The sequence below is a fragment of the Mya arenaria genome, chromosome 10 (assembly GCF_026914265.1).
Source record: "Mya arenaria isolate MELC-2E11 chromosome 10, ASM2691426v1".
NCBI classification, from domain to species: domain Eukaryota; kingdom Metazoa; phylum Mollusca; class Bivalvia; order Myida; family Myidae; genus Mya; species Mya arenaria.
Genome location: NC_069131.1, coordinates 71,756,086 through 71,783,421, shown reverse-complemented (window position 1 = coordinate 71,783,421; position 27,336 = coordinate 71,756,086). Strand labels below are relative to the sequence as shown.

Here is a 27,336-nt window from a genome sequence, read left to right as displayed (position 1 = left end):
TGATTGAGAATGCAGTATTTAGTTGCATAACACGTTATCTAACTACACACACTAAAGCCCTTATATCACCTTAAGTTACACACTTTTGAACTTAACATAATTCACTGTCATGAGTAATATGGGGTCATGTTATATCCAAGGAGATCGGACGCATACATTTGAAGTTTTGAAAACGCATGTTCGATGCAAAATTATCGTGTAGTAATGTAGAACTCCAAGTGTTTTCAAGATAGTTTAATTGCAATTAAGCTCATAGTAGGTGCGCTTTTGAAAAAAGTAAATCTATTTTTATAAACAAATACATATAGCGTGAAAAAGGCTCTGCCGAGTTTCGCTCGATTTAGAGCCAACATAAACTCTGAATAGAAACAGAACAGATAAAGTTTATTCGACTGAAACCATTACTGTTTCTCGTCATAAAGATATACAAATAGAAAAATTCAATTGTTTAACAATAATCAATACGCGAGAATGAGCTACTATATATGACACATCAACAAAATAATAAATATTAAGCAATGCATTAGTTCGTTTCTTTCTTTAAAGCAGTTATTGGAATTAAATCAGTATCATTTATCGATCAGAAATACTCTCAAACTTATTTAAAATCAAGGTGAATACGAACATCTATTAATCTTGCATACATCTTTCAAATGTGCACATTGCGGTGTCATGTTTCAATGTTCTTTTCATATCATTGCAATCGGTTAAATACCGCTGGCTTAATTTTGTTACTTACAATGGTTGCGATATTTTGTTCCTGTTTGAGGAATATAAATGTGATATAAAAGTCGTGCATGTGTATGTTCATGATTTAGTCTGCGGTAAGTGCCTCTCCACCTGGACTTACATTAAAACTAATAATAATTTATTAGCTAAACGAAGTTATACCAGTAAGTTAATAATTGAATGAACACATTTCAGTTTTTAATTGAGGTTTAATTCATAGATCGGTGTATAACATAGTTTAAACCTTAAACTATTTACAGTCTTTGCACACGCACATACTTGTGCAGTACCTGGAATATGGTGTAATAGTGGATAATCTTAACTATTAAAGGTAAGAAATATAACTGTTCCTTACTATCACCTAAATGATTATTCATAAAAAGCTACCTGATTTTTCCTACACGTGGTATCGCTCTTTAGAGTATTCAAAGTCAACTGAGTCTGATAAAGTTAAATGGTTATCAATCAGTATCGTTTGTTTTGAATTGCCATCTTGCGTTAGCATATTTATAGCTTATTAATCGAAAAACATACGTCGTTAATGATTATAACGCATGCAGCAAAAGTCATTAAAGGGAGTTAACAAATGCAAGTAATTTTCTCGTTACAGAAAACGCTGCCAAAACATGATGATATTTCAAATATTCGCTCTTCTTTGCGTCGCTCAATCATGTTTAGCAGGTATGTTATTCTCAATTATGACATGCAATGTAGTATTGTCAAAACAGTTCATCAGACGGCGCGTCTAAATATTAATATTTGCAACATATTAATTATGTATCTTTAAAATGATTTTTGAAATAGATATTTTTGAAATCCAAAACAAATATTTGCCTATCACAAGCGCTATACATTTTAGTTTCAAAAACATAATTATCTTCTCTAGTCTAACATTAGATGCAATTTTATTTAATACACATTAACAGCATCGAAACACATTTGATATTGGAACGAGATAGGCGTCAACTGTCACAACAAATAAATAAACGCTGAGCCTTTATCAGAAGATCTGAGTTACTGTCTGTTCGTCGTTTCATTCGGGATTCAAACTGAACGTCAAGAAGAAACCGTTAATATTCACGCGCATTTTGTATGAATATGTTTATCTAGTAATGGACACTTAAGCCCTAATTAGTTAACCGTTTTGTTAATAACCGTATTTTCTTAGAAACTAAAAGCATACATCGATGACATAAATGCAATGGTTGGTGCGCCGTCATTCTTCTTAATAACTTTGAGTAGTTGTTTCTGTGAACTCATTAAGGCTTGATATTTGTTTAACCATTTGCTCGAATTACGCGTACTTAAACTTGGACTTTAACAGAGAAAGGCTACTTTGTGACTATTAATGTCTAACCCCTATTTGCTCCAGATGTATTTTCCAATACATGTATATAATTTTAAAGTGGAGAAGCTTGGTATGAATTTCCGTTTATGTGCCTTAATCCGATAACAATCGAACATTACAATAAACACATATTGTTCAGTTTGATACCATGTTGCAATACATACTCGTCATTTATATATAATACAAAATAATTATCATAATGACGTAGAAAAAAGTTAAATAATATAACTATTTTTACAAACAAATTTAGTGACAGTGATAATAAACGAGAAAGAGGTGGACTGCAGTGGAAATTGTGCTTGCTGTGAAGGAGGAGAAGCTGAATGTGGTGTTGGCAAAGGATACACTGATTATTGTGTAAAAGGTTGTGTAAGAACAATATTTGGACACAGATGCAAAAATCCATGTCCTGGTAACTGCACTACTTGCGAGCAAGATAACGGCCATCCGTGTTTAACTTGCAAGGATTCATATTACGATGTAAATAATGATTGTAGCAAGAGTTGTCCTCTTGGGTGTGATGGTCCTTGTAATAATGACGGAACATGTATTACATGTATATCCAACTTTGAAGGAGCTAGATGCGATGCATGCATACAAGGGAAATACGGTGAAGATTGTTCTATGAATTGCCATTACCAGAACTGCCATTGTACAGAATTTAATATATGTGATTCCTGTAAAACAGGATTTGCTGGTGAGTTTTGCATGAAATGTGTAGCTGGAAAATATGGAGAAAACTGCACCATTAGTTGTCCTAACCTATGCAAGGGTGGAAATTGTACGAGCGGCGGAGTATGCATTGAATGCAACACTGGCTATTACGGCGAACAATGCAACGATATGTGCTCTATGGGTTGTAGCGGTGGGGTTTGTGATAAAGATGGGACATGTGCTTGTACGGATAATTTTACAGGTACAAAATGCAACAAATGTGTTGAAGACAAATATGGGGATAATTGTCAACATGAATGCAGTGTCGGTTGTTTTACATTGTCCTGTGGCAAAGAAGACGGATCATGCTATGGTGGATGTAAAGATGGATTCTATGGCATGTATTGTTCTCAGAATTGTTCTGATATTGACAATGAGTGTTTAAAATGTAACCAGCTCAATGGAATATGTTCGATTTGTAACACAGGATTTTACCGGAATGAAAGTGGAGATTGCACTACTTGCAATAGTAACTGTAATAATGGACTGTGTAATCATGAAACAGGCAAATGTATAAGTGGCTGTGCAGAAGGCTTCTGGGGAGACAAGTGTGACGTCAATTGTAGTTCTTATTGTGGAACATGCCAGCAAGGTTCAGGAGACTGTGATTCATGTAAAGACCCAACAGTTCATGGACTTTATTGTAACGAATCATGCAACTCATCATGCTACGAAAACAAGTGTGATCAAGGTAATGGTCATTGTTCGAATGGATGTAATGGGGATTTTTTCGGCAATATGTGTCAGTTTAATTGCCCTGTAAATTGTCAGCAACGTGGAGCCGACACGAGATGTACAGCTGATGGTATATGCAAATATAGCTGCGTCGATGGCTATGAAGGCGATGACTGCTCAAGTAAGAATATGATAAATGTCTTTCCAACTACTATTCGAATATATAACAAAGTAAAATATACTTTAACATGTTTAACTGTTAATAATTCATATATCTGATTTCATAATCGGTTTATGTCCATAATTTATACCTATCATGATGATAAAAGTATGCCTTATGATTTATATCAACCTGTCCATACAATGACAACATACTGCATCAACTATACTACTTCAACACGACTGGTTGTTGATACTTGCACGTAAGCTCAACAATTAAAATGTGTTATTCGTATGATGTAATCCGATGTTCAAACATATAATGTATTTGTTGAAAAGAAGCTGTAAAATCACAAGGAGCAGCTATTGCTGGAGGAGTTAGTGGTAGCGTCGTAGTCATTATTGGCGTTCTCGTTGCGTTATTCTTCTTTCGACGAAGGTATAACATATACGTATTCATTTTCTTAGTGTAAACTGTATTACATTACAGCGTAATTGTATAAGGTCAGTTCGTATATGTTACTTGACACTTGAGACATGCTTTAATGGTACTCCTATCTTCTCATAAATACATCCGTGCATACTTTAGCAACACAAAACGTTGTAAAATTGAAACGTACTTATTGAAATTTATAAATATATGAAAATATATTGTTTTTTCCATCAAATACTACTCAAAGTTTAAGTTGTTTGGTAAAATTAAACGCCAAAACTGTGTGCAGTTTTCTTAAACTTTGAAAATACCCCCTAACCGAGTATGTGCTAAACAATAGCGAACAACCTGAACGATTATTATATGAATTTCGTGCAGGCATCAATAAAATATGCTAATGCTGTTTAAGAAAATTGAAATGTCTAACCAGAAACATTTGTTTCATTTATCCACGCGCCTGTCTGCCTCTAGCAAAAACAAGCGAAACGGTGATACAACGTTCCAGGCTTACACAACTAATGAAGAGAACAAAGAACGTAAGTCTACCTTACCACTTCCTTGTCCATCTTGTTATTGAGTCTTTAAAATATATTTAAGCCTGAACTTAATACGTTTCATATTCCCTTATCTTAAAAAAGATAACCTTCCTTATTACAAAACAATAAATCTTCATTTTCTTGTTGGTATCAGCGAACGAACGAACATACTATAATGAAGGACAGCTCAAGAGAGAATCTACAAATTCAAATCCAGCAGGTACTAGATCGCCAGCAAACAAACCCACTTCTCAAGAGCTACACACATCGGCGTATATGGTAACCGCATCTGAAAACGAGATTGACTTAGAAATAGGTAAGTTGTGAGATACTTGGTCTGATCTTTAGCTTATTTAAGTGTCAGGTATATTTCAGACCGTTGGCGCCGATTGTTGATGAATCAAAAAAACAATGAAGAATCGTACAATATTGTATACTCATTTAAATGACTTGAAGTGAACATTCAGAATTGTTACAAAGAATAGTTTGAAGCGTTAAAAGCTATTAATTCGGAAAACGGGGAGCAATGGGTAATTGTTTTGTTTATATCTAAGTTCTGAAACAAGGACAAGACCTGAATTTTAAACTTACAATGTATATTGATTAACAATTGGGTGATAATACGTTTCTCATTTGTTGTTTTTAAATAAGACAACTTTTGAAGCATAAAACGGATTTCCAAATGTTCATTATTTATGTTAGTACATATTTGATGAATGTTAAGTCTTGATTTTTTTATAGTTATTGAATTCATTAAAATAATGTTACGTTAAACAGTTTGTTAGATCAGACAAGAACAATAAATAGGCTACATTTTAAGCTTTAGTGATCTTGCGACTCGATCAAATCTATTCTACGGAATCGTTGGGAGCCCAGGTGTAATGATTCTTTATGTCAGTAGTTCTGTATCACCGCTTCTGGGTAGACCAAGTGTATTTGGCACTTATGTTTACTCTAATAGTGGACATGCTAAGCGGTGATGGCTGAAAATTAAAAGCATACCCAATGGTTAAACATCATACTTTGTTTTGAATTAAGTATAAAAAAACTGGTTCGTTTTTGTCAATATCCTTCCACATCAAGGACAATTCAGAAAGCATGTTTCAGTCAATCAAATGTGTTATTTTGGTGTTACTTGTTTAACTATCGATTCGCGTCATGAATTTTAGTTACATAGTCTACCTTGTTCAGACGCACATTTTATTTTGATGTTAGGTATAAGACAAATGTCAGATGGCTTTTCTTTCGCCTTTTATGTATTCTTTACAACTAGCATTTCGATTGGTACAGTACTTCGTATTTAGTTTGAAACTTACTTAAACTTTTGAATATAATGCAAAGGTCATCGCCGTGTTGTTGAATATGAAGGAAACATACACCACAACATGTAACTTGAAAGTTCCTTTTCATTTTATACAACTCAGTCTCACTACTTTCCATTTCTAGTAAAAAGGAGAGCACACATTGGTGTGCAATACACATATATAAGACATTGCAAAATTGGTTTATAAATGCTTGTACGGCAAACAAACATAATTATAGTGTTCAACAACCGAAAAGCAACCGAATCTCATCAACGAAGTCTACGATAGTCAGCTAGCACATCTTCGTCGCTAAGCCAAATAGCATCGTCATACAAAAAACCCACTAGAAATCTGTAACATAATGTCTGTTTAAGGAATGAATTGCGGGCTTGATGTCATTATCTGGGTATGAACGCAATTGGGCTGGTCAAAGAGTGTGAAGTCCGAACGCGGGAAAAGATCGACCACTTGAAATCACTGATAAACGTAAAATTGAAACACTTATGGCAACAAAACATTTAAAATTTAATAAATTAACACTTTCTTAAATGTTGATTTATATTTTTCGGGACCTGCTGATACACTACAAACACTAACAAGATCAACATTTTTTCATGTATATTGATATGCGACGAATTGCGGTCCGAACATATCCGAAGATGTTGCGTCCATTGGATGATAAACGCAATTGCCGGAAGGCAGTTCATTTAGGGAATGGAAATTGAGGTGTAAATATATGCTTAATACCCTTTTCCTTTTTTAAGTATTAAACTATGAAAGGTACCCAAACCTCATCTAACAGCCGATGTATCCTTTGTCTTAACATAAGTTGCAAACATCTTGATGTGACATCTGCTCAATAGCTGTCTGTATCGGAAATGAATTTATGGTTATTTCAGATGCCAATCACGATGAAGAAAACACTACGGATGTATATTGCAATAACTCGGTCGCTTTGCAAAACTCTAAAATTTCTGTTGACGTCCTTGTGCAATTTATTGATTCATTGACAGAAGATGATACAAGAGCTGTATTTGAGGTAAGTGTTTTGACACTACATGCATGCCACTAATATGCTTTAATGGCAGGCAGGAATTATCATAGATACTTATATCAAAGTATGACTGTCAAACACAGCATCTCCATTTAATAAACTACCAAATGTTCCCAACAAACCGGAATAAAGAAATAAAATGTTTTTTTTGCAAATCTAGTAAACGAAGCATGTTCTAAATAATGTTTATTTTATCCAATCTTAATAGCATTCATAATTTCTATATATCATGAATGAAATTGTTAATCTTGAAGCAAATTTGTCTACAGGTACTTTCAAACACACCAACAATAATTTCCCACTGTAAGAATGTAGGGTTTTTTTTTCGGAAACATTTTGATACTTTTATTTACTTATATAATGCTCTAATTGTATTTACTAGAAATTTCCGCAAGGACTCATTAAGCCGTATGTTCACTCCCAAAGAAGTGAAAATATGCCAAGGAACAGATACAAGGGAATTTATCCATGTATGTACAAAATACATTTCCTCTGCATACAATCTTCATTTATAACGAAAACAAATCTATTACTTAAGGGTATGCAATTGTACGTTATGTGTGTTCATTTTGTTATTTATCTGTTTGGAATGTGTTTTAACTAACTCATAGTAACATTGTGCTTTTCAACAGATGATGACAGCAGAGTTAAGTTTCAAGATGGACATTCCGACTACATCAATGCAAGCTTCATTGATGTAAGGGTTTGCTTACGTACATACATACAACAAAATGGCACGTTTGTAAATGTATTAACATGTATCTAATGAGCCTACGTCTGTCGTTTAGGACGTTTATCCATTTCCGTCTGAATTGGAGTTCGTCAGATTGAACAATCATCGTTATCATCGTTAGTAGCACTTTTGGGTACAGTTGTGAACATCTCTAGTGGGAGTAAATCCCGTATCAAATGTGTATATATTATAGCTTTGTTTGGTTCTTTTTCTTCAGGGTTACAAAAAGAGGAAAGAGTACATCGCCACCTTAGGTAAAACTAGCACACTTTCATAATAACAAAATAACTAAAATTATTAATATACACGCGATTACCCAGGGTTAAATCAGAGTAGGCCTTGACTAAAAGTTTAAGGTAAGAAAATATGTCAACTTGTTATTCATGAAAAATTTTAATAATACCGAATACTTACATTCAATTCAAGCAGCCAGCCAAAACATTTTTGCTTCGTACGTTCTCGTTCTTAAAATGCGGTCACCAATTGTGCAGGTTACAGTGGAAACTGTTTGACCTTACAGTTTTATACATGTCCTTTAGGGCCAATGTCACAGCAACTGGGAGACGAGTTCGAACTCTTCTGGCGGATGGTGTGGCAACAAAAAGTCGAGAAGATTGTCATGGTCACGAACTTGGTTGAAAATGCGGTATCATAGTTGCTTAAATATAATAAATATACTTTATGTGAGTACATATATTGTTCAATGCAATGTGATGTAAATTAAATACGAAAACATTCCAACAAATTAAAGTCTTGCATTGGTTCATGTTTGTAAAATTAAATACATTAACATACCCCAACCATTACATCATTGAAAATCATACAACTATGACTGATTGATTAAACTATATTCAAGTTACATGTGTAAATTGTCTTCAGACGCCTAAGTGCGAACAGTATTGGCCAAACGTTGGTACTAGCAAGATGTATGGAGAGTTCAAAATCACGTGTCATTCGGAGGACATGTATGCGGAGTTTACAAGGAGAGCCCTTACAGTAACAAGGGTATGCCTATGCATTTTTCATTTTTTCTACTTGACATACCTCTTCTTTTCTCAGATGATATGTAAATTGTTAAATTTAGCTGTTTTTCGTCATACATGTAGAGGCCAATTGTTTGTTTCAGTGTAAGATCGTATTATACTTCACCTGGTGAACAAAAGCTATATTCACTGTTGATGCTCGCGAGGTGAAATGTATTGCGAACTAATACTGAAATTTATTTTTAATTGCATGCCAAAAAATAAAAATAAAATGACAGTGTATTGTAGGTTTTGTAAAGAAAGTGCGCCAAATTATATGCGATAGGAACGTTATTTCGGAAATGACGTCGTTGAAATTGTGTCACAGTCCTAAAATTTCAAAGCATTGAAATTTCACTGATACATCTCTATTTAGCATCGAAAAGCACATAATAAATCGGAATAATGTTTGACATGAAACCACTTAAACAGTCAGTGTAACAAAGTTTACGGAAGTATAATTCATATTTTCACAAATGCATTTGATTTCCTTGTAATGATGTTCGCAACTAATGCTCCTTTTACTCTTAAACGCAATAGGAACGGCTAAAGAAATTTTTAAATGTACAATTCAGTAATGTGAAATTGTATAATACCGTTGCTGCATACTGCACGTACACAATGCGAACACTGGAAATTCAAAGACGATATTTAAGTCAATCATAGAAAATATTATTAATCATGTTTTCATGAGGTTGTTACACACTTGTATCGTTCATATTACCCGTATAAGTGTTATCTTGCTAAAAACAACAAATATGTTTGCATTCTCAAAGTCCTCTGAAGAAAGAACCCTGTACCATCTGCACTTCACTTGTTGGCCGGACAAAGGCATTCCTGACGATGTCACTGCAATCATTGAGTTCAGACAAAGAGTACTGAATACTCCTACAACATATAAAGGACCTACTGTGGTCCACTGCAGGTATAGCTTTGTGAGTTCAGACGAGTACTGGATACCCCTACCACATATAAAGGACCTACTGTGGTCCACTGCAGGTATAGTTTTGTGAGTTCAGACAAAGAGTACTGAATACCCCTACAACATATAAAGGACCTACTGTGGTCCACTGCAGGTATAGTTTTGTGAGTTCAGACAAAGAGTACTGAATACCCCTACAACATATAAAGGACCTACTGTGGTCCACTGCAGGTATAGTTTTGTGAGTTCAGACAAAGAGTACTGTATACTCCTACAACGTATAAAGGACCTAATGTGCTCCACTGCAGGTATAGTGTTGTGAGTTCAGACAAAGAGTACTGAATACTCCTACAACATATAAAGGACCTACTGTGGTCCACTGCAGGTATAGTTTTGTGAGTTCAGACAAAGAGTACTGAATACTCCTACAACATATAAAGGACCTACTGTGGTCCACTGCATGTATAGTTTTGTGAGTTCAGACAAAGAGTACTGAATACCCCTACAACATATAAAGGACCTACTGTGGTCCACTGCAGGTATAGTTTTGTGAGTTCAGACAACGAGTACTGAATACCCCTACCAAATATAAAGGACCTACTGTGGTCCACTGCAGGTATAGTGTTGTGAGTTCAGACAGTGAGTACTGAATACCCCAACAACATATAAAGGACCTACTGTGGTCCACTGCATGTATAGTTTTGTGAGTTCAGACAAAGAGTACTGAATACTCCTACAACATATAAAGGACCTACTGTGGTCCACTGCATGTATAGTTTTGTGAGTTCAGACAAAGAGTACTGAATACCCCTACAACATATAAAGGACCTACTGTGGTCCACTGCATGTATAGTTTTGTGAGTTCAGACAAAGAGTACTGAATACTCCTACAACATATAAAGGACCTACTGTGGTCCACTGCATGTATAGTTCTATGAGTTCAGACAAAGAGTACTGAATACTCCTACAACATATAAAGGACCAAAGAGTACTGAATACCCCTACAACGTAAAAAGGACCTACTGTGGTCCACTGCATGTATAGTTTTGTGAGTTCAGACAAAGAGTACTGAATACCCCTACCACATATAAAGGACCTACTGTGGTCCACTGCAGGTATAGTGTTGTGAGTTCAGACAAAGAGTACTGAATACCCCTACAACGTATAAAGGACCTACTGTGGTCCACTGCAGGTATAGTGTTGTGAGTTCAGACAAAGAGTACTGAATACTCCTACAACGTATAAAGGACCTACTGTGGTCCACTGCATGTATAGTTTTGTGAGTTCAGACAAAGAGTACTGAATACCCCTACAACGTATAAAGGACCTACTGTGGTCCACTGCAGGTATAGTTTTGTGAGTTCAAACAAAGAGTACTGAATACTCCTACAACATATAAAGGACCTACTGTAGTCCACTGCAGGTATAGTATTGTGAGTTCAGGCAAAGAGTACTGAATACCCCTACAACATATAAAGGACCTACTGTGGTCCACTGCATGTATAGTATTGTGAGTTCAGACAAAGAGTACTGAATACTCCTACAACATATAAAGGACCTACTGTGGTCCACTGCATGTATAGTATTGTGAGTTCAGGCAAAGAGTACTGAATACCCCTACAACGTATAAAGGACCTACTGTGGTCCACTGCATGTATAGTATTGTGAGTTCAGACAAAGAGTACTGATTACTCCTACAACATATAAAGGACCTACTGTGGTCCACTGCAGGTATAATATTGTGAGTTCAGACAAAGAGTACTGATTACTCCTACAACGTATAAAGGACCTACTGTGGTCCCCTGCATGTATAGTATTGTGAGTTCAGGCAAAGAGTACTGAATACCCCTACAACGTATAAAGGACCTACTGTGGTCCCCTGCATGTATAGTATTGTGAGTTCAGACAAAGAGTACTGATTACTCCTACAACGTATAAAGGACCTACTGTGGTCCACTGCAGGTATAGTATTGTGAGTTCAGACAAAGAGTACTGAATACTCCTACAACATATAAAGGACCTACTGTGGTCCACTGCAGGTATAGTATTGTGAGTTCAGACAAAGAGTACTGATTACTCCTACAACATATAAAGGACCTACTGTGGTCCACTGCATGTATAGTTTTGTGAGTTCAGACAAAGAGTACTGAATACCCCTACAACGTATAAAGGACCTACGGTGGTCATTTGCAGGTATAGTTTTGTGATGCTGTTGTGTCTACCTTTTTCAGTAAATTCGTTAATTGTCCGCATTAATGTTATGTCTTCGTTGCTTTTTTGCCATTTTTCAATTACTGTATTTTAACAGATGATTGCTTATTTGGAGGTCTTTACGGAAATTAAACTTTGAAGCTTAGATTTTATCAAATATTTAACACACGCTATTATGATAAATATAGATTTGTGACACATAAGTTCGTGCTTTCAAAGTGGCGCGTAGCATTGATGCAAAATTATTAATTTTAACTAAAACACCATATTTACAATAAATTTAGTGCATCCTGCATTCTATCAATAGAACAGGATGTACTTTACACTTTTCTCCAATTACAATGTTATTCATTTTAATCATATCTTCAAAATGTATCGTTTACTGGCTAATTTAAGTGTCAGACCTTTTTTAAAGAAATAACCGTTTTAGTTTAGGATAAAGAGAGATATATCCATTTTATCTAATATAGTTCCTTGCAGTGCTGGTGTAGGACGAACTGGCACATACATTGCTCTGGACATCCTGACGAGGGAGGGTGAAGCTGAACAAGCGGTTGATATCCCTGGATGTGTGGTCAACATGCGACAGAACAGGCCGAACATGATACAGACTTGTGTATAATACATTTGTTTCGCCGTAACTATGTTCAAGCACATATTCACATATAAATGATAGCTAGTATTCTTCTTGGCGTTTTAAAGCTGACAGCGATTATATTTCATATGGTGTGTTTAATTCATTTTCATTTTCTGTCCTGTCATTGTCATATATTTTTATAAAATAAAATAGTGTCCTGCTGTGAATGTTTTCCTGCATCTACAACAGGAAGGAATTCATAGAAAGGAAGTTACATTATTGTTTTGATCATTTAGTTTTTACGCCATGTCAGGGGTTACATTATCACATTCATATATTTATGTTTTAGTTTTTTTATTACCAATTGTTTGTAGGAGCAGTATCAATATCTCCAAAAGGCCGTTGTGTATTCCCTGACTTTCAATTGTACACCGATCAAGGCCGAACACTTTCAACAGTACATGAAGACAACAAAAACAACTGACCTAAACAGGCAATTTCAGGTAAATAGATATAAAATAGAAGCTTAATCCTTATAGGTCATCGTACAGGGACGGGCCAGGGATTGACGTTAGAGGGGGCGTTACTTAGGGGCGCAACCTTTTGACATGTGTACCTCTCTAAGAACCGACAATATATGTCGTAAACTATTTGGATGTGTGATTGGTGTTACTTCCTCAAGACCATTGTAACAATTTGTAGTCAAATATGGTGCATTTTGAGCATGTTTTATTACTTATCTTCTCCCATATTGAAATAAAATGAAAATTTGGACGATTTGGTGCGCCCCACCCCCTCTAAAACCGCTAGTGTCGTATTTAATCAACGTTTGTAATTATACCATCCTACAATGGCTTTTTACATGTTAGACGATATAACATTTCACATTTTAACTACCGTTTATGAATCCAGATAGTATCATGTTTACCATGTCTTTAAACTCATGTTTGCTAAACAATGACGAGTTCAAATACTTTACAGCAACTTCAGCACACCGTTGAACAGCGATCGAAACAGGAAGCAAACGCAGTCGTAAGAAACAAACAGCACTTGGCTAAAAACCGGGCTAATGCAGATATACCGGGTGAATATTTCCTTCTTCCTTTTAGTTATCAATAGTATTTACCTAGATTATTTACATGATAGCAGCATAAATAACAAATATATGCATTGAAAACTGCGTCCGAATATCGTGACTATTATCTTTAACGTAAATCTAGACAAACACTATTGCACGTAATATAATAACACAAGACAAAGTACATTCAGTGGCCTACAATAAAGCGCATACATACTTTTGATTTAAGGTGATGAAAACCGACCAAGACTCCACTTAGGGTTGGCAACAGGATCTTCTGATTACATCAATGCTGTGTACATACATGTGGGTGAAGATTTGTTAATCCCCACGGAGTGTGGGAGGGAATTATACGAATGCACTTCGTCCGTCTGTCAGTCTGTCCGTATGTCCATCTGTCTGTCTGTCTGTCTGTCCGTAATATTTCGCGTCCGGGGTATAACTTACTTATGCATTGATGGATTACCATATTATTTGGTACAAATGTTGTCCTTATTGAAACGATATGCAGTGACCTTAACCCGGGTCCATACATCAAAGGTCAAGGTCACACGAGACATTTAAAGGTCAAAGTACACATGCTCATGTCCGCGCTATAACTTAATTATGCATTGATGGATTACCATATAATTTGGTACGAATGTTGTCCTCATAGAGATGATGTGCAGTGACCTTGACCCGGGTATCCAAGAATATTTAGGTTACCTATCAAACAACTTGTTTTTCCTATATTCCAGTGGTTGTGTACAATTTTATTCAGAGTGAACGTAGCAGGTTGCCAGAAAAACAAAATGTGACACTCGTGTGGCTTCGAATCAAATATATGTCAGAAAAAGATGCGTTTAGCTTGGGGATCGAACCCGGAACACGCTCTACCAATATTTTAAAATCAAACGCTCTACATACTGAGACATACAAGTGAAGTGTTCATATATAATTGCAATTCAAATCAATTTCTTTGCTTGATATTTATATTTTTAAAATATTAGCAGTTGAACAGTTTTCTGATGGTTTTAAGCAGCCATGACAATCATAGAAAATAACAAATATTGTTTACACGACAGTAAAAGTGATTCAAATAAGACCGACGAGATCCAGAATATTAATTATAATTATAACTCAATTTTTGTCTTATTTTTTTTCAATGTAGTTATTGGGGTTTTCACTTTTAAAGTATTATGATATGCTTGTCTTACATGCAAAGTAAGGAAAGTGATGTTAATGTTTTCCCTCCTTCAGAGTTTCAAAGAAAAACGCCGATTTCTGGTTGCACAGACCCCGTTGCCAGAGACCGTTACTGACTTTCTGACATTGGTTGTCCAAGAAAACTGTTCATGTATCGTCAGCTTTGAACCAGACATGGACAAACAAAGGGTAAATAATACACACATTATTTCCTTACTGGAAGATTTAATTACGAAAATATAGGAACAAGTAGAGTAGTCGAACGTTTAAACATAGACCTCGTTTAATGGCACAGGGTCAACGCCAAGGACATAGAATACAAAATAAAAATAATCACAAAAAAGAAGCATGTAACAACAGCAAAAAACTCCACACACAACTCAGTACATATATAATATAATTATAAAAATAGTGGCGTTCATCAAATCAACGTTGAAGCTAATCCAAAATGTTAAATTCCTTTTAAAAGTAAATAATAGTATATGACCCTTTCTAACAGAATGTTGGAATTTACTACCCGGCGGAAAACATGCAGGCGCTACAGAAGGGGTCATTTGAAGTCAGCTCCTCACGTGAAACGAGAAAACCACATTATGCAATGAGAAACCTTACGATACGACATAAGAGTGCTACAGGGGTAATATGAGTAACAAAGAAGTAACATTATCATTGTTATCGCTTCATCATTCGGTATTAATGTCCATCAAATGATGGAAAACATTTTTGCTTGCGACAAAAAATACGACAATCAAATGTTATTTGAAATGTGTTCCGTTAGACAACAAATAAGCCGCTTTTCTTTTGTTCAAAATACAGTTGAGCGCGTATTAAGAAACGCAATATATGCCTGAAATAATGAGGATTGAACTTAACAATAACTGTTTTCATAGAAACTGCCTTTATTTTTAGCGCCCTTCTGAGAAAACTCTGTCGCATATGCAGTTCACTGAGTGGGATGAAGTGAAGAATGTCCCTCGTTCTGTTGAACATTTCCTTACCTTTCTAAATGACGTGGAGGAAAAAGGAAACAAAGATGGACCGATACTTCTTCATTGTTTGTAAGGCTTTATAGTCTTGTTTTACTTGTACACAAAACTTGAACTCTACGATGTATATATCAGCTTATCTTCACAATCGGGCTAAAATGACATACAAGTGTATTTTTTCAAATGAGCTCCATATTTATCATTCAAACATTTTTTTAACTAAATTGATTTTTTTAAATGTATGTAATAATTGTTGATAACAGTGATGGGGCAGATAGAACGGGTCTGTTCTGTGTGGTGGCACTCCTGCTGCAGAAAATGGCCATAGAACACGAAGTTAGTGTTCTTAATGCTGTCAGGAAAGTCAAGGCCATGCGACGACTGGCTATTCTAAATTTGGTAATACTTTCGGGTCTTTCGTTATAAGAATTTATGTGAGACGCCCTCGCTTTCACGCGTTGTTAAAATCGATATTCTTTATTTTCAATGGTGCGCCTTGCTCTTAGTTTAAACAAAACAATCATTAACATTTGTGTATTAAAATGTGCATAATTATATATGATTTTATACTTTTACATATCATTTGTTGTATTCTTTAATGAAAACCGTAGAACAACATGTATTTGTCTGTTTTCAGGACCAATTCATCTTCTGCCATGAGAGCGTCCTCGAATACTTGCGAGCCTTTGACAAGGATGTGTATTCTAACTTCGCTTGTTCGAACGTGTAGAGATCATGGCTTATAAATACATCGATAACAAAACCAGTTTATAAACGCTATTTTCATACAAGAAAATACGTATTTGCATTTGTTTTTTCGTCTTCTTACTTATATGGACTCGCTCATGTTTATGTAAAATGCATTTTTGTATGAGCTTGTCTTAATGCTTATGCTTTTTCGGATTCCAAGATAAAGACAAGCTTTTACAACACTTTTACGCCACTTAGACTGTGATCATTTGTTATACATTCAGTGATGTATTTGACATTTTGCTGTAGATATATTATACGTTCATGTTCATATGCTTAAGCAATGTACAACTTTCTACGTTGTGTGTTTTGTTTGAGTAACAATCATAAGAACACTCAAAACATAATTAAGGGAAACCTATTAAACTGTTGACATATTTTTAAGAGGACCTGTGGTCTAAAAAGAGCATATTGGGAAGATAACTAACAGAAGTGTCAAGCAAACTATTATAAGAGTGTCAGAGTTTTTCTTTAGGTATGTGTGAAAGTTGTAATGAATTCTGAATGTTATTAAAACAGTTGTCTAACTAACTTGATCTTTATTTATTGTGTTGAGAATAACTGACTAAAGGATCACCAAGTCACAACACTGATAAAACAGACAGCATTATTACGGCATCCAAAAAGGCTGCAAGATACGATTACTACTGCTGGCAAACCCTCCGGAATTTTGGACGATGGTTTTCATTTGACAGTTTACCGAATGTCATATTCTAAAGAAAGCCTAGTGGAATGATTACTAACAGAACTGTCGAGAAAACTATAATGTAACGAGATTGCTTTCCTTAGGGTATATGTGAACGTTTAAAGGAACCCTGAATGTTATTCAAGAGGTGTTTAACTATTTTGATCTTTATTTATTGTGTTGAGTATAATTTGCTTAAGGATCACCTAGTTTTCTTCTGACAGTTTACCGAATGCCATATGGAAACTGACCATCATAATAAGCGTATTAAAACTGGTAGTTGACCGTTCGTGCGAGTAACGCAAACTTCTTGAAGATCCACATTTGACTGAAAATATAATTCAAACTAACCTCGTATATTCAGTGTTGGGAACTAAAACAAAAGAGGAGAAAGGTTTTATATACGCTAATGGTTTCATACACAACCATGAATTTAAATTTGTAAAACAGTATATTAACCAGATTCAATGTGAAGCTGTCGCATAGAAACAATGCAAATAACCCAGTAACAATACGTTTGTTTTGAAATGTGTTAAGATCATCTTTTTTCTACTGTGTACAATTTATTTAAGATGACATCCGCATACTCCAAGATTGTCCTTACGAAGGATTGACAAATACCCTCCAGAGGCGCCTATAAAGTTGATAGCGTATACGTTTCATGATGTTAACTCTAGACGAAGCTTTGTCTTTGATATAATTAGTTTAAACATATTTTATTGCATGACAATACATTTACACATTATATGATGATGATAACAACAACGAAACAGAAACAGTGCAATGTAACAAAGCTTGCGTTCATATAAAAAGGACATGCAAAGGGATTGGGCCACGAGTTTTTCCAACATCAGTTACGGTCCTTTCCCAAAATGGCATATGAAAATGATAACGTTGTCACATAAACTATGAAACCAAATGTAATATTTCATGCATTTATGTATTGTTCATATACATAGGAATTAGAAAAATGTGTTAAATAACTACGATAAAAAAGATTTCTAATTGATAAATCGTTTAATGCAATAAATGATAATAGATAAAGTAGAAGTTTTGCTAAGTGTAAGAAATAAGATTGAAGAGTGAGAGCTAGAGATATCAAGAGAGAAAAAGTGAAAGATGGGAGAGATAGGTGAAGTGCTCCTTGTGCTTACTGTGGAGTGTCTAAGAAGCGACTACTGTACTTTATATAGTGGTGCACTTCCGTAAATATTACAATATTATCATCATTAGAGGGGTTAGAAGATCCGAAAAGTAGTTTGTTAGTGCTCAGAGGATGAAATTGTCTAGTGTTAGGAAAACGTCTCTGCCTTTCGACTATAAATAGTGAGCAGTTGAAGAAGTAATGTTCGGCATTTTCTTCGGTATTACAGTGACCACATAACGGAGAGTCTCTTAGGTGATTATTAAACAAGTCTGAATTGAGATCACTGCAGTTATTTCTTATGCGTGCATGATAAACCGACCAGCGGCGTTCTCCAAAGACAAATAAAGATGGAACATCAAGCCCTTTAAACCTTTGTTGTAAATTGCGCTTGAAAGACGAGTGTCTTGTGTCTACATCGAGTTTATTCCACAATGAAATGGTAGAAGGAATTGTTGAACGACTGTAGATTTCTAATCTCCTATTAAGTGTCGCTAAATTTTTACTGTTTCGTAGATGAACAGGGTTAGAATCGTTTACTGTCACTGGGAAGAGCTGCGATAGATAAGATGGTAGTTTTCCACTTTTATATTTATAGACTAGGATGAGTTTTTGCATTGTTCTTCTATCCGATAAGGAAATTCAACCAATTTCTTTAATCAAGTTTGCAATTGACACAGACCGTGTAAGACCTGTAACAATTCTAGCTGCCTCATATTGAAGTTTCTCGAGTGTTTCTTTTTCATATTCAGTACAATTATCCCATACTACTGAAGCATATTCAAGGATTGGTCTTAAGTAGGAAAGATAAATTGATATAATTAATAAGATTATGCCAATTGCCTTCATCAGAATGAAAAAATATCCAGGTGTTTGTGAGATTCAATAAACGAGATAGCAGTGTCAAACAGGTACACTCGTGGATGAATGGGTTTGTTTTTTCGCTTGATGTCAAAAAGAGATAAACTCCGAATAAGCACTCTCAGTACATGACTTCATTATATCATATTGCTTGAGCTATAAATAACTAATTTGTAAAAATAGATCATTTCTATCAAGATTCCAACAGATTCAACAGATCAGATCTTACCGGATCCAGTAAAACGTTTTCTCTATTACGAGTCTTGTTTGACATGTTGTAAATTATGGATATTACTTCTCCCTGATTTCAAATGTACGAGTGTCACGCATATTTCCTCATGAATAAGGAATTTTCTGCCATCATCCAGTATAACGTTTCCTACTAGTCCGAGCCATAGATTGGCATTATATAAATATTATATGGCAGCATGTGAAACATTGATATTGTCAACCCGACAGCAGAATGTCACCCAAGGCGTTAGCCGTTGTGACATTCTGTTTCGAGGGTAATGTACTGTAAACAAAAGCTCTGGGGATTGCCCCTCTCATACCCACCACCTTACGCCGCAACCAAAAACAGTTTCGTTCCTACGCGCTACCGGAATGATGGACAGACATAGGGTAAATATAAACAGCTTCGTGTTTTACTAGTTTGTGACCAAATATCTATGAAGATAATATCAATACTTTCACGGAAAACTTCCTTCATTTGTTAAGAAAATTTAGTTTGGGACAGGTTATCACGTATACAATTGTAAAATGAAAATATCAGATTTGCATTTTGATTTTTGTCCGTATTAGCTCCGGAGATGCGCATTATAACCAATCACAGCCCGCAGTAAGACTCTGTGGGGCATACGAATCAATACTTATGTGAAAAGCTACAGAAACAAGCTCAGTAACCAAAAGTGTAAATATAAACGCCGTTTAATGGCACTGGGTAAACGCCATAGACATAGAACACCAAAACAAAAATTCACAAACAAGTAACATGGAACAACAGCACAAAACTTCACAAACAACAAAGCATATATACGATATAAAACAAACTAGGTATGTTTATCTAGGAGTGTAAGGTACCACCTTGGAACGGTCAGTGAAATGTAAATTTACTGGGGGTTTAAACCAATTTACGTGCACAAACCTCACTCTTAACGCAACAATCCTGAATAAGGAAAAAAAACGTAAAAGGTAAATCTTATCAAAGTATACATTAACTTGAGGAAACTTAATAATGAAATAGATAATGAAAAACTAATAGGTAAACCCAAAGTACTTCAATGATTAGAGATCCCAACTATATCTGCAGACGGAGGAAAACAATTCAATGTATCAAGGGTACCTGATCAAACGTACGTAAAGCAGTTTAACGTCAATCATTCACATCCAATTTCAACTACTGTCCTGTTGTTTGACATTTTAGTAACAAGACTAACACAAAAAAATAGAAATATTTAATTCAGAGCTTTAAATATTGTTTTATCTTTTAAATGTTTAAATGATGAGGCCATTTTATTATAAATTGGTTAACGGATATTTTTAAAAAACCGTTGGACGGGTGGTGCAAAGAAAAAAAGGAATCCAGACAAGTTACTCATTTTTTACAATACAGTCAAACCTGTATTAAGTGGCCACCTTTGGTAAAAGGTAAAAGTGGCTGCTTACTACAGGTGGCCACTTAGTCCAGGTTGGACTTTCCTGACACTTTGGCTTTGTTCAAACAAAGGTCGATTATGTATCTTCAGTACCACCTCACACCACATTCAGTATCATCAGTACCATTAAAGAAAGTTGAATACTAAATATAAATGTAGAAAAAAAAACATTATTGCAAATTTACAAATAGAATGCAATATATAAAAATTAATACATAGCATTTAAACAAAAACACCTAAAATGAGTCCACACAACTAAATTTAAAGTGCATTTCATTAAGCCGACATAATCATGCCAATCATGTCACTCTGTGAGTCAAAAACCATGAATACACAAGTTAATTGAGTCGTCGTTTCCTGTAACTTTCCTCTGTCTTTTAGAGTTTGGATTTGAATTGTTAGCATAAGCAAGAAATTGATTTGAGTCCATCCACCGTTCATCTCGCAGTTGGACCATTTTCTAATAATTTAATACACGCGACAGGTTCTTTTAGCGTCAAACACTTCCGATTTGTTTTATTGTCAGCCATAATCAAAATTCAAAAGAAGATATCACGAACAATGCAATGTAAATATCCGTTCGTAGAAGTATAATGCCGTACACTTTAAAAGTAATACGGAAGTGAACACACATCGTAACTCGATTCACACCATCAAATAACAGCGCAAACTGTAAATTCATAATTATTATAACCGGCGTTCTTTGTCGGTATTTGACAATAAACTTCGTAATTATTAACGCCAATTATTAAAATATCTTTACTCAGTGTTTCAATTCTGATCGAAACATTCGCCGACGTGTTATAAACATGGTTTCTCGATAAGTAAACAAACATGGTAATCGTGTGATGTTATATGCATTTTCATTGGACGACGGAACTATCCGAGGTTGTCGTTCTTTTCCGTCAATTTCAGTATCAATTAAAGCTGTGTATTGGCAAAATTACTTCCGGAAGTGTCAGTGACAAGGGATTAGCGGCCGCTAATTAGTGTTTTTATGGCTTACGGGGACAAATATTAGTGGCCGTATATATGTATTTTTCATAGTATTTAGTGGCAACACTCAAATATCAAAATATGAACAAACAGAAAAGACATGTCCATAGACACATGAATGACATATGAAAATAAAGAAAAGCTATGTTTTAATTTCTATGCAACACAATGTCTGCAATGTTCAAATGCTCACTGTGTCATACACATATGTTTGGCTTTACAGTCCAATGTTCTCTCCTACCATTTTTACATTTGAATTAATGTAATCATGATATAAGCATTTTATACACTTCACCTTAAAATAATGTCCCATAAAGTCAATATTATTACAAACTCTCAGTTTTAGTGTCACTTTTTGCTGTTGGTTTTTGAAGCGCATCCTGACTGCAAGAGTTTTCCTATTTGCAACATTATTTCCACATATCGGCAATACAATAAAATATGCCTGTGTCTGCCCAGCAATTGGTTCCTCATTGCTGGGCACTACTTCTTCTTTTCAACAGAAAAAGCTCACTGTGGCAAATTTCACTGACACACCTGCAGTGTAAAAAATATCATGAATAAACTTTAAACATTACTCCAAGACTCAATTATTTTTTAAATGGAATAAGGAAATGTAAATAAAAAAAAATGAATTTATATTCAGCAATGCATTTTTGATGTTAAGATATTTTTCTGCAGTTTAGCAAAATTTATGTTATCCAAGATTTTGATTACTTAAATAGTAGATGGTCTCCATATATGTTTAACAATTAATGCCCCCTCGGACATACACATTGTTGTGGCATGGGCTTGGGTCTGAGAATAGGGTAGCTCCACAGGATTAGGTTAATTTTTCTTCAACACCAACCAGAGTCTTGGGTGTTTCATGTCAAGTTGATGCTGACAATAAACAACAGTCTTTTCATATAGTTTGAACAGAGAGTGAAGATTTGAGCCTGGGCTACAAATTAAAGAACAGATTTATAAATAGAAAGTAGTAATAAAGTGCCACTTAATTGCCACAATACTTAAAAAGAAAACCCATTTAAAGTCATTTACAGTTGTTGCCAGTCTATACAGGGTCTACATTGGCTACACAACCAGCACATTCCTCGGCTTCAAACAGTGACTGTAGCCAGCAGACTACAAGTTAGAACCAGTGACCTTTGAATTGGTATACTAACATTTTACCAACTGTGCTTACCGGGCCAGCTTAGAACTGATAGAGTTAATATATATATAATCTGATTTTTTTTTCATTTTTTTTTTTGGAGTTTTCGAAATAATTGGGCGGCGGATCCGTTAATTTACGAAAATCTTCTTCATAGAGATAAATTGCCAACATTATATCTGAGCAGGGTAAGATACATCGCTATTGAAACCTACAAATGTATGTACGGTATCTTTTGAAGGTCGATTCGCAACTGGACAGGTCCCCATTGTAAATGCTCAATATGCTAATAAACGTTTATAAATTAAAAAATAAGAATATCTTGAATATTTTGAGGTGTTTCACCAAATATATTTTAGACTTTGTCTCAACCGAAAGAATAAGTTTTGTTTTCAGTGGGATGACCTCCACCCACTGAACAAGCAATGGCATTCAAACACAGGAAAACAATTCAGCGTGAATTTTGACTCTGAAGAAGAAACAATTAAATTAAATAACAAGAGCTTATATCTAATTATGATTGTTTCAAATCTATATAGCATCTGTTCGAAAAAAAACTACTTGTGTGTGTTTTCGGCAAGTATTTGTTAAAGTGTTACGATTTGGCATTTTCATTTAACATTCTTACTCAGTGGAAGGTGCTGATATTGTCAGGACGGTGGTCCGGCAGAGATTTGGATGGTTACCTGTCGGGATTGACCCAATAATTGAAACAACCATGCCTTTGGACGCTATTGTTTCTGATGATATCAGCAACATTTAGTAGTATTTAAACAAAATGATTAATTTGATACCTCACCTCCTGTTAGCAATACTTTCTAAAGTTTTTTTTCTAGCACGCTAGATTAATTATAACATTTTTACCAACTATAGATCACTGTACCATGCTGTAATACTCATGTATATAATGATACTTACAATTTTGTTGTTTAAAATGTATACGATTATTCTTTTTCACTCTTGAAAGAACCATTATACAGTGGAATGTCAGTTATTGGAACCGCGCGCTTGTGGACTGGCTTTACAGCCGGGAAAGCTAGTTGATGTTATCACTGTCTTCTTTGAATTTTAAAGTTTCAAAATATTAAATATTTGGATCAACGTAAGTTCATGTATGCAATATTCACACTAAATGACATAAATGTAAACCTTAGTTCTTAAGATAATTCATACGAAGCTTTGATAACTTGCACACAAGCTAAAATCACCAAGAAATATCTAGGTTATCAGCTAGATTTATGATCAATGCTTTATGCTAGCAACTGAACAAGTGTTGATCTTTATATTACATGTATAAGGAGATTCACATATTACACCAACTATATGCTTGTTTAGTTAAAATACTATCAATTATTATAGTTATAATGGGGACATGGCTTCAGGGGAGGTTGGGGTATTTCTTTTGGTCAGATCCAAAGAAAACGGAGGGACATGTATCTAGTAGCCAGGAAGCTGTAGGAATTGTAGGGATAGACTTTGGGACCACAAACAGTGGCTATGCCTTCACATTCACCAGTGATCCTACCTCCATCTATGCAGCTATGGGAGAGGAGAGGGAACCAACCTGCGTGCTCCTTAATCCAGGTAGAATAATCAGCGCCTTCGGCATGGAGGCAATTAAGAAGTATGCAGAGTTTGAACCAGAGGAACAAAAGTCCCACTACTTTTTCCACCACTTCAATATGAAACTGTATGAGTGTAAGAAACTTACAAGAAAAACGTCCATCCTTGATCAAAAAGGGAAAAAATGAAAGCAATGGATGTTTACAGTATTGTTTTGCAGTGTTATGCAACATGTTGGCCAAGTGAAAAATGATCCAACCAGGGAAGGATTATCTTCAAAACACATTCTTTGGATGAAATCAATACCTGCCATTTGGTCAGATTCTGCAAGACAGCTTGTGCGAGATGCTGCCAAAAATGCTGGACTGGAAAATGTCCGATTAGTTTTGGAACCGGAGGCTGGTGCTTTGTTTGCCATTGACAAACCGCTAAATCTGAGAGAGGACAAGTCAACAGAGAAGATTCCAATTGGACACAAGTACATCTTAGCCGACCTTGGCGGAGGGACAATTGACATTTGTGTTCATGAAATCCTTGAAGGTAGAAGACTCTGTGAACTCCATAGAACTACAAGGGCCTATGCCGGAGGCTCCAGAGTGAACCAGGATTTTGATACGTTCTTTGTGAGATTGTTCGGGGCTCCATCATTTGATGATTTCAGAAAGAAATTTACATACTCAGGAATTTAATCAGCATATTGAAAGAAGTTTTCACAAAACACAGACAAAGTTACTTTAATACTAGATTTCGATTTTGTGTCGAAAATGATAATGGCGAAACTATAAAGGAAATGATATCAGGCTCAATGTATAAAGATCTTGTGCAGTACCACAAGGTAGGCCACCGTCTAACTCTGAGCAATGCTGTTGTGAAAGAGTTTTTTGACAGCTCTGTGGATGTTCTCATTGCAAAAATCAAAGAAATTCAATCTGCCTGTCGTTATGACAATATAGCCAGTCTACTTTTAGTTGGAGGTTATTCTGGGTCACCTTATGTGAGGGAAAGAATTCAACAAGAATTTCCTCAACTCACAACTGTGATAGTAGAAAATGGGAGACTGGCAGTGATGAAAGGGGCTGTCATGATGGGACTGAAGCCCAGGAACATCATTCAGAGAAGGGCAAGATTCACATATGGGTTTAGAAAAACGATTCCTTTTATAGAAGGTGAGCACCTGGAACAGTTTAAGTATACTCGAGATGGAAAGACCTGTTTTGACGGTATGTTTGACAAGCTGATAGAGCGTGGTCAGCTCCTGCAACACGAGCAAGAGTACTCAAGGAGATTCTCTTTGATCTGCAAAGAACCAGATTCAAAACATAAGACTGCGTGTACAGTCCTACCCAGTTACTCCAATTCTCAGAATTTCCCCTCAGATCTGAGCCTAATGGGCTAACGGTTAAGAGATGTTATCAGGTCAGTGTGAAGAAATGTTCACCCTTGGAGGTCATAAATCTAAGGGTTTAGTTGGCCTCTCTGAGATAAGAAATGCTGATACATGAATGCATGTCCACTTTACATTTTAGAGTTTCACATCTTAAATTAGAAAGGCAAACTGAATCTACAAAAATCACATAACTATTTGATTTTTTTAATAAGTGTAAATGTTAAAATGTATGAACACAATTTACAGCAATAAACTGATCAACAGCCTATGTATTAGTTTCTGGGAACAGCAAAATATAATTGAAAATACATGGTAAAAAAGACCTTAATCAGTCCAGCAGACACATTTTTATTAAATTTTGTAAATCGTATTGCAAAACAGTTTGTTAAATTGTTTTACTGTACATATTTTAACTCACTAAGCTGAAATATATAAGTTTAAGTATATAAGTTTCATCAAATTGACAGCAATTTTATGGTCAGGAGCAAACAGAATCTTGTGAGATGTATCTTTTGTGCTGTCAGTTTTACTCAAAACATCATCCAAAATCTCTTTCAGTTTTTGTATGTCATCGTCACGACCAATGGCAGGTGGTGGATGCCTTGACAAAAGAGGCGACGGTTTGTACTCCTAAAAGTCCAGTTTGAGCAACATCTTGTTTTCTATTCGAATTTGGTCTTCTTGGCGACTGACAGTGGTATCAGTAACCATTGTGCTTTTATGAGTGAATCATCAATAGTAGAATTTACTGCATCATTGTCGTCCTGATCATCACACATACTTCGCCCAAGTGGTATGGTGTCCAATCCTTCAATTTCCCTTGCTATATATGGTTCATCGGTTGCATCCACATAAATTTTAGAGATACCCTGTCAGTCCTCATCCACCTGTGGTAAGGAAGTACTTAATCAATCAAACAGGTATAATGAAAAGGAAATGTCATCATATTAAAAACACAAATAAGTGTTTAAACTGAGTCAAGTTTTAGAAACTTACATCTATATCTTCAAGCTGCAATGATGCAAAAGACACATCCAACTTGTCAACATTTTGTCTGTTCGGGGAAAGGTTGTGAATATTCTCTGAAAATAGATTGAGAGGATCCTGTTATAAAATTAAAGTCTGCTTGTTTTACGAGTACTTATACCACTACCACTACCACCACTACTAATGCTACTTACTTAATCATTATGTATCAGACACAGATATATTACAGCATAGAGATCAAATCTTGAGAACATAAGACGACATTTGCATCAGAATTGCCATTTATGATTATCAATGAGTTAAACCTTCAAATACAGCGTTCCAAATGGTATTATATCCAAATGTCATCAATTTTTGGAAGTTGTCAAAATGAAGATGCTTGCTCTGTTGTCAAATGAATAAGAAGGTTGTCAATATCTTTGCTATTCAACACTTTGTCCTGCTTACATGCGCAAGTTACATCTACCGTGCCTGCACAGACACCATCAT

The 27,336-nt window shown here is 35.3% G+C and overlaps 3 protein-coding genes across 3 annotated transcripts; all 3 read left to right on the top strand.

Moving 5' to 3' along the window:
- The first annotated feature begins 663 nt into the window (after nt 1-663).
- Nucleotides 664-4,021, top strand: LOC128205001 (multiple epidermal growth factor-like domains protein 10). The gene is made up of 5 exons (XM_052906397.1): nt 664-824; nt 990-1,060; nt 1,340-1,410; nt 2,328-3,697; nt 3,983-4,021. The coding sequence occupies exons 3-5, from the start codon at nt 1,356-1,358 to the stop codon at nt 4,019-4,021; spliced, it is 1,464 nt and encodes a 487-aa protein (XP_052762357.1). The 5' UTR covers nt 664-824; nt 990-1,060; nt 1,340-1,355.
- On the top strand, nt 3,960-18,115 carry LOC128205285 (receptor-type tyrosine-protein phosphatase S-like). Its single transcript, XM_052906813.1, has 19 exons — nt 3,960-4,064; nt 4,530-4,594; nt 4,749-4,910; nt 6,798-6,937; nt 7,335-7,422; nt 7,585-7,649; nt 7,903-7,939; nt 8,225-8,331; nt 8,565-8,690; nt 9,484-9,632; nt 12,321-12,456; nt 12,792-12,920; nt 13,399-13,501; nt 13,725-13,801; nt 14,735-14,869; nt 15,180-15,317; nt 15,590-15,738; nt 15,930-16,065; nt 16,304-18,115. The coding sequence occupies exons 3-19, from the start codon at nt 4,871-4,873 to the stop codon at nt 16,394-16,396; spliced, it is 1,848 nt and encodes a 615-aa protein (XP_052762773.1). The 5' UTR covers nt 3,960-4,064; nt 4,530-4,594; nt 4,749-4,870; the 3' UTR covers nt 16,397-18,115.
- A 7,163-nt stretch (nt 18,116-25,278) lies between these two features.
- Nucleotides 25,279-25,869, top strand: LOC128205000 (heat shock 70 kDa protein 12A-like). The gene has a single exon (XM_052906396.1). The coding sequence runs from the start codon at nt 25,279-25,281 to the stop codon at nt 25,867-25,869; it is 591 nt and encodes a 196-aa protein (XP_052762356.1).
- Nucleotides 25,870-27,336: the final 1,467 nt, after the last annotated feature.

Excerpts from the sequence above, each read along its gene's own strand:
- LOC128205000 (XM_052906396.1), top strand. The coding sequence starts at position 25,279 with ATGTATAAAGATCTTGTGCAGTACCACAAGGTAGGCCACCGTCTAACT.
- LOC128205285 (XM_052906813.1), top strand. The coding sequence starts at position 4,871 with ATGGTAACCGCATCTGAAAACGAGATTGACTTAGAAATAG. Across the intron at positions 15,318-15,589 it reads GACATAAGAGTGCTACAGGG|CGCCCTTCTGAGAAAACTCT; the intron begins GTAATATGAGTA and ends CTTTATTTTTAG. Across the intron at positions 15,739-15,929 it reads CCGATACTTCTTCATTGTTT|TGATGGGGCAGATAGAACGG; the intron begins GTAAGGCTTTAT and ends TGTTGATAACAG.
- LOC128205001 (XM_052906397.1), top strand. The coding sequence starts at position 1,356 with ATGATGATATTTCAAATATTCGCTCTTCTTTGCGTCGCTCAATCATGT. Across the intron at positions 1,411-2,327 it reads CGCTCAATCATGTTTAGCAG|TGACAGTGATAATAAACGAG; the intron begins GTATGTTATTCT and ends AAACAAATTTAG. Across the intron at positions 3,698-3,982 it reads CTATTCGAATATATAACAAA|GAGCAGCTATTGCTGGAGGA; the intron begins GTAAAATATACT and ends TAAAATCACAAG.